At 57.4% G+C, this 6,751-nt stretch overlaps 1 protein-coding gene across 5 annotated transcripts in view; it reads right to left on the bottom strand.

Moving 5' to 3' along the window:
• Positions 1 to 367: 367 nt before the first annotated feature.
• Positions 368 to 6,751, bottom strand: part of GDPD2 (glycerophosphodiester phosphodiesterase domain containing 2) — an 8,941-nt gene continuing 2,557 nt past the window's right edge. For 4 of the 5 annotated variants that reach the window (XM_027836823.1, XM_027836824.1, XM_027836826.1 and 1 more), the window contains 13 exons: positions 6,374 to 6,467; positions 6,101 to 6,160; positions 5,879 to 5,977; positions 5,603 to 5,696; positions 5,369 to 5,514; positions 5,113 to 5,195; positions 4,863 to 5,013; positions 4,441 to 4,662; positions 4,080 to 4,228; positions 1,340 to 1,487; positions 1,129 to 1,211; positions 921 to 949; positions 368 to 807 (listed from right to left, as the gene is read on the bottom strand). In XM_027836823.1, coding sequence (XP_027692624.1) covers positions 755 to 807; positions 921 to 949; positions 1,129 to 1,211; positions 1,340 to 1,487; positions 4,080 to 4,228; positions 4,441 to 4,662; positions 4,863 to 5,013; positions 5,113 to 5,195; positions 5,369 to 5,514; positions 5,603 to 5,696; positions 5,879 to 5,977; positions 6,101 to 6,160; positions 6,374 to 6,467 — 1,411 coding nt within the window. In that variant the 3' untranslated portion in view covers positions 368 to 754. Of the gene's footprint in view, positions 808 to 920; positions 950 to 1,128; positions 1,212 to 1,339; positions 1,488 to 4,079; positions 4,229 to 4,440; positions 4,663 to 4,862; positions 5,014 to 5,112; positions 5,196 to 5,368; positions 5,515 to 5,602; positions 5,697 to 5,878; positions 5,978 to 6,100; positions 6,161 to 6,373; positions 6,746 to 6,751 lie in introns of those variants that run through there. The other variant, XM_027836822.1, reaches the window with a different exon arrangement.

A 6,751-nucleotide genomic window follows, 5' to 3' on the forward strand; every position in this document is an offset into this window, starting at 1 on the left:
AGCCTCAGTTCCATCCCTTAGAACAGGAGGAGGTTGAGCTCGGGTGTCTAGTGTCCTTCTTAGCTCTGCCCCCGATACTGTCTGAGCCCTTGCTGGCGGTTCGTGAGAGGCCGGGAGTGGTATCATCGGGGTGGGGGGTGGCCGCCAGGGCTCCTCAAGGTGAGCGGCCCGGCAATGCCCTGTCCTCTTGATGAGAGAGGCAAGAGGCAAGAGGCAGACCCGGCAGGTCCTCAGGAAGGGCGGAGCAGCGGGCACTAGGTGGTGCTGTTAGACAGCTAGCTGAGGGAGGCGACGCGACAATGATGGCCCCGGCCCAGGTCCCCGATCCCTGGCCCCACCCCTGTAGCCCTGAAGACAAACGACACCATGTGGGGGATCCAATTCATTGAATGACAGAAAGAAGACCCAGAGACCACGCGGTCCTCGCCGTTCTGTGGCCCACAGCCCCAAGCAGCTTAGTGTCGGCAGAGAGAGCGCGATGCAGGCCAGTTCTCCAGGAGGGGAGCCGGGAGGAGGTCCCCTCCAGGGGTTCCCCTGGCCTCCATACGCCGCCTCACGTGGGAGGGCAGGCAGATGCGCCTCACCCACCACTTGGCATCACTTGCTGCCCAGGGATTCCCATGCCCCACCACTCTCCACCCCACCCACCAGAAGCAACAGTCTGGCAACAGCATCTCGGGGTCGGTGGCTGGGGGCTAGCAGAGGCAGGCAAGCCTCAGGCTACAGAGGGTTTGGGGGTGAACTGGCGCCTCACTCATTCCAGCAGGATGGCGTTGATCTTGGTCAGCAGCACAGAGGTCTCTGAAACTGGAGGAACACAGTGGGCACGAGAATGGGCGTTGGAGTGGTCGGGGAGGCACGGGGCAACAGGGAGGCCAAAGAGCAAAGGCCCGACAAATGAGTAATGCCATAGCTCTTACCGGGTTTCTCTCTCTCTCTGGCCCATTTCCTTTAGGGAGGGAAGGATTGCACTGTCAGTTCAGGTAGCTTGAGCTCCCCACTCCCTCAAGCACTCCCAGTTTGGGGGCTATCCAATAACGTGGCCGAGGGCCTGTGGGACTCCAAGCCCTGGTGGCACCTAGTGCCACGACACCACCAGGGGCCGGGAGATGCAGAGAGGGCGCTCACCCTTGTAGGAAGAAGACCCAGAGAAGTAGCAGGGCAGACACACAGTCTGAGACGATCCAGATCATTAGGTAGGTTTGAGGGGGCTGTGGAGACATTTACGAGTGAGCGCTCCCTGACAGATGCTCTGTGTGAGGAGGCATGCAGTGAGGGCTGAGGGAGAGCGTGGATGGCAGTGGAGGGGGCAGGGAGGAGGGAAGCCAACAGTTCTTACGATGAGCCAGACAGGATGGGGCAGCTGCCGCAGCAGCTGGCAGGCGTTGGTGGTGACCGAGGCAGCCCCGGCGCACCAGAGCAGGGAGAAGAGCCAAGGCTTGTTCACCACGAATAGGTTCACAGAGATGTTGTCGCGCTGCAGGAGCCTGTGGGTGTCGGAGAGAGAGAAAGGGCCCCCATAGGCGCGGGTCATGGGCCGCGGATTCCACGGTGCCTTCAGGCGCATCCTTTCTCTTTGCACAAGTGACTCCCAGCCTCTGTGATGCTTGGTGCCTGCTGGCCAGCCGCCCCTCGGACCCAGCATCTTCACAGCAGAACTCAGTAGCTGTCCCTCCTCCTGAATTCCCTCTGTGGCTCCCCAGCACTACCATTCATTCCCTCAAGCCCTTGGGCTTGACAGCTCAGTCACCCTTCACTCCCGACATTCAGTCGCAAACTCCCACCAGTTTTTCCCTTATAATATCTCCTCTGTCTTTCCCCTTGCTGCTGCCACCTCAGTCTGGGACTTCATTAGCTCTCACTAAAGCATCGCAGTGTCCTATTTATTACTCAGACTCTCTGCCTCTTTAAGCCAAGGTGCCACATTCATCTTCTCACAGCTCAGCTCTGATCGTACCCCATCATCTGCTCTCTGGCAACAATCTGATCACACACCTACTTCACAGACCCCTTACAAAAACCCTATTGTGTGTAAGGCACTCTAAAGTCCAGAGAGGGGGTGGGATGGGGATGGGGGGACCGTCAGTCCAGGGTGATCTGAAGGATAGAGCGCTGACAACTAGGGAGAGTCAGAATGGGCTTCCTGGAAGAAGTGGCACAGAGGATGAGCCCTGAGGGAAGCCAAGGATTCTGAGAGGTAGAGCTGAGGGGTGAGGGCATTCCAGGCATGGGGCACAATCTGTGCAAAAGTGTGGGGGCAGGTGAATGACAACGGGTGTGAAAGCTAGAGTTTACGGAGAGGAACAACATGAATTGTGACGGCACAGGATGGGGGTAGCCAGATTGGGGAGGGCTTTCAAGGCCGGGCTGAAGAATTAGCCATGTATCCTGCCATCTACCAATGTACCCTATAGGCAATGGGGAGTCACCTTAACAAGACTGGCCAGCTTGGAAGGATGGATTGGAGAGAGAAGAGGCCGGAAGCCAGAGCACCTCGCACTAGTCCACAGGGTGGATGAGGACCGTGCCCGGGGTGGGGGGTGTTAAGAGAAGCCGACAAACAAGGGATGTTGTGGAGGAAGAACTGATGGGATTTGGCAAATAACTGGAGAGGGGGATGACAGAAAGGAAAGAATTCCAGGTTTTGAGCCTGAGTGACTGGAAATGGGGAAAAAGATCTTGAGTCCAGGTTGAAGACATGAAGATGGAGATGGTCAGCCGGAAGTTGTGGATTCAGGACCGCAGTCCAGGAGCGACATTGGCACTGGGTCTAGAAATCCAGGAGTCATCCGTGCAGGGACAATACATAATGAAACCCATGGCAAATGATGAGATTGCCAAAGGAGGGTGGAGAGGGTCTAAGCTCAGGCACAGCCACTGAGAAGAAGCAGTCCCACAGACAGGAGAACTGGAAGGGAGCCTAGGGAGGAGAGGATAGCTGGGAGGAGGAGGTGCCGGATAGCGACAGAGACTTCCCAGAGGGCTTCGAGGAGAGGACAGACAGGTCACTGGATTTCGTTTCAGGGTGGAGGGAGTCAGAAGCCAGACTGCAAATGTCTGGAGGTGTGTTGTAAGGAAGTGGAGGCAAAGAGTCCAGATAAGTCTATCCCAGAGTTCAACTGTGCAAGGGAAGAGAGATCTAGAAGGGGAGCTTGAGGGGACATCACAGCAAGTGGATTTGGTTTTTGGATGGGTGAGAGCTGAGTGTGCTGTTAGACAGTGAGCAAGGAAGCCGTGGAAGACTAGAGAATACTGTCAGACATAAGTCAAACGTTGGCCTTGATGTCATCTGTTTGCCTCAATTTCCTCATCTGTAAAATGAGCTGGAGAAGGAAATGGCAAACCACTCCAGTATCTGAGTGGGACCGCTATTTCCCAGCTGGCATAAGCCCAGTTCCAGAGACAGGGACATCCATAAACTGGGTGCTCCTAAGTTAGGGACAGCCTTACTTCTGTTATCGTTTATCTTGTCATCATTGCACGCGTGTCTCTCCAGCTCTTCCTATGAGATAGCGCAGTACAGTGGAAAGAGCAGGAGACCTTGGTTCAAATCCTGCCTTGCCACTCACTGCCTCTGTGACCTTAGGTAAGTCACTTCCCTGCCTGGGTCTGTTTCTTTCTCTGTAAAATGAGGCTGTTGCGCTAGATCAGGGGTGGGGAACCATGTGGCCCTCCAGGCCCTCAAGTGCAGCCCTTTGATGGAATCTAAGCTTGCCTTCGTGAAAGGATTTGTGCTGTAAAACTTGGACTTGGTCAAAAGGCCGCACCCGAGGACCTGGAAGGCCATGTGTGACCTCGAGGCTGCAGGTGCCCCAGCTCTGGACTAGATGAAGGCGTGGGCTGGGGCCATCTTTCTCTTTGACAGTGTCTGACAAAGGTCTGTCACTCTAGAAATTATCTGTTAATGAATAGGGATGGCAGAGACACGGCCAGTCAGCCTCAATTGCTGTGCTCTCCCCCTCTTCCCCAACCCTTGACCCTTGGCCCCGGAAGGGAAGTCTTGCAGGCACCCATCCCTAGCCTTCCCCGAACAGCATCTTCACCCATCTGATGAAGGCTCCTTCTTTCTTCGTGCTCACTTGATGTCTGTCAGTGGGAGGTCCTGGTAAGGCAGGTTGAGGAGCTGGGGCCTCTCAGTCCTGTTCTCCTTTCGATATCCATACACCTGAGGGAGCTCGGGTGCCCGGAGTTGGACCTCAGCCCGGCCTTCATCTGGCAGCCAGAGCACCTGGAGTTTGGTGAAGGTTTCAGGGGATGGGGCTATCATTATGGCATCCCAGGGCAGGGGACAGAGAATGTGGGAGTGTTGCCATGGCCAAGGGCATCAGAACAGAATGGGACCCCCCGGGGCACGAGGCAGGGGTCCCCCATGTAATCCCATGGCTGGGGCATGTGGCTGGAGGGCACGGGGTCAGGGGGATGAGAGCCCAGATAGATCACCATGGCCTGGGGCACCCCGGCACTCAGCACAGCATCCAGGGTGCAGTTGACGTAGGTGTGATGATATGTGTGGTTTGGGGGGGGTCGGCGCAGGTCAAACATGACGGATAGATTGAGGTCAGCAGCCGCCTCCAGAAGCTCCCTTAGCGATGGCACTGTCTGGTTCTTGGCTTCCTGCTGTTCGGGGCCTGAGAGCTTCCTGGCTCCCTGGAATGGTGGTCTCTGCAGTGGAGGGGGGCACATAGTTCAGTCACTGAATTGTAGAAAGCCAATCCTCATTTTACGCATTGGAAAACTGAGGCCCCAGGAGGAAAACGACTTGCTCTAACTTCTTAGTACATCTGAGATTGAGTCCCCTGCACTAAGCTGCCTGAGCAGAGGCGAAGCCCTGTCAGGGCCTCCCCCAGAGCTCACCCACTTACCTCCAGGAACCAGGTCCCTGCATTTAACTGCTGCAGTTCGGCCCAAGAGAAGTCACTGCTGTGTCCTGCAGCTCGGGTGGGGAACACAGAAGCCACATTGGTTGTCCTATCCAGGCGTTCGTCATGCATTAGGAAGGGGACTCCGTCGGAGCTGGGAGCATAGGATGTGTTGGAGGACAGCCAGTCCCCCCCCCCCCCCCCCCCCCCCCCCGGGCCCCCCCCCGCCCCCCCCCCCCCCCCCCCGACCCACCTGAGCATCACGTCTGTCTCGAACACAGAAGCCCCACACTCAGCAGTCTTCCGGAGGGACATCAGCGTGTTCTCAGGGGCCAGCTGGGAAGAGAAGTTGGTGTGTTTGTGTTTGCATGGATGTGCATATATATATGTGGGGAGGGAGGAGGGGGAGGTCTGTGCCCCACCCTTCACGGCAAGGGGGAGGGGGAGGCGTGCGTGGGGGGTAGCAGCCTTCCCTCCCTACTCTCCCTTTCGCCATGGTGCAGGCTCACCATGGGAGCCCCTCGGTGCCCTACTAGCCCGGGCTTGGGGGGGAGATGACTGTACTCCATTAGGCATGGTGATGAGATGCCCAGGGGTGCCAGGTAGATAGCCAGGGCTGCACCAATGAACAGGAGTAGTAACAGCATGTTGGGCCCTGTGGGGAGAGGACGGGGCGAGATGAAATATGGTGGGGCAGCCAGGGGTGAGGGCTCATAGGAAGATGGGAAGGCGGGGGCTGCTACCTCTTCTCTGAGACCTGTAGAAGGCATCAGCCACTGGCCAGGCCAGGAGGGTGAGTGCAACCACTGCTCCGATATGCAGAAATGGGGCTGTGGCCTGGAGATAGGAGGGGTTGAGTGAGTCGTGGCACCCTCCTTGGGACCCCCAATCTCCCAGGCTCCTTTCTCTCCCTTTGGGATCCCTTGCCTCCTATGGTTTTGGGAAGCCCAGGGCAGTCCCTTTTGGGGACTTCCCAAGTGTGGGGGGACGCCCAGGGAGGTTGTCGGACTAATGCTCACTTGCAATGACAAGCGCAGGCTTCTCCACTCCTCCTGCCACTGGATTTCCAGCCCCACAAGGGCAGCGGCCACGAGCAGCACGGTCAGTGATAACAGTCCCTGAGGATACAACTGACTGGCCTTCCATCCGTGGGAGGGGTGGGGTTGGCCTTAGCGGGGAAACACGCCCCTCCCTTTACCATCTCAGCCTCTGGCACCCCCGGCCTGTGCCCATCTACTTACCTTGTGAAGCCAGTGGAGGTGCAGAGGCTGTGCCCAGAGATGGAGGAACAGGGCCAGGAGCTGGGGGAGGAGGGGGAAGGAGCAGTGAGCAGATAGGAGAGCCCCCAGGGCGGCCTTGGCCTTCAAGGCCCTTCTTTTTGGGCCTCAAGTTTCCTCCTCTGTAGAACGAGAGGGGTTGGGCTGGGTGCTCTCTCACTGTGAGTGCAGTGACCTATGAAAGAAGAATGGGGGAGACCCAGGGGCACGGAGCAGACTGGCTGGGCCCAGACCTACCAGCAGCAGGGTGGAATATGTAACCAGCACAGAGACGACAGGCAGCAGAACCAGGGACCAATCCAGCCAGTGTCCCCAGTGTCGAAACAGGAACCTCGGGAGGGAAGAGACAAGGAGCTTTCCAAATAGGGACAGGGCCTGGCCTTGGGTCCCATGGAAGGGAAGGGGGAGGGAGGAAGTAGATCTTTCAAGGGGAACGTGAAGGGCTTGGGACCAGAGGCATTGGGTGAGTGGCTGTTGAGGTTGGCTTCTTAAAGAGCTGGGCTGGGCTGAGGGGGAAGAGGTGGAGGATGGCAGAAGAAATTGGAACTCTGAGTTCATTTGGGAGTGTGTGTGTGTGTATATGGCATGTGTGTGTGTGTGTGTGTGCATATATGG

The sequence above is a fragment of the Vombatus ursinus genome, unplaced genomic scaffold (genome assembly GCF_900497805.2).
Source record: "Vombatus ursinus unplaced genomic scaffold, bare-nosed wombat genome assembly UNPS02014819.1, whole genome shotgun sequence".
Classification (NCBI taxonomy): Eukaryota; Metazoa; Chordata; class Mammalia; order Diprotodontia; family Vombatidae; genus Vombatus; species Vombatus ursinus.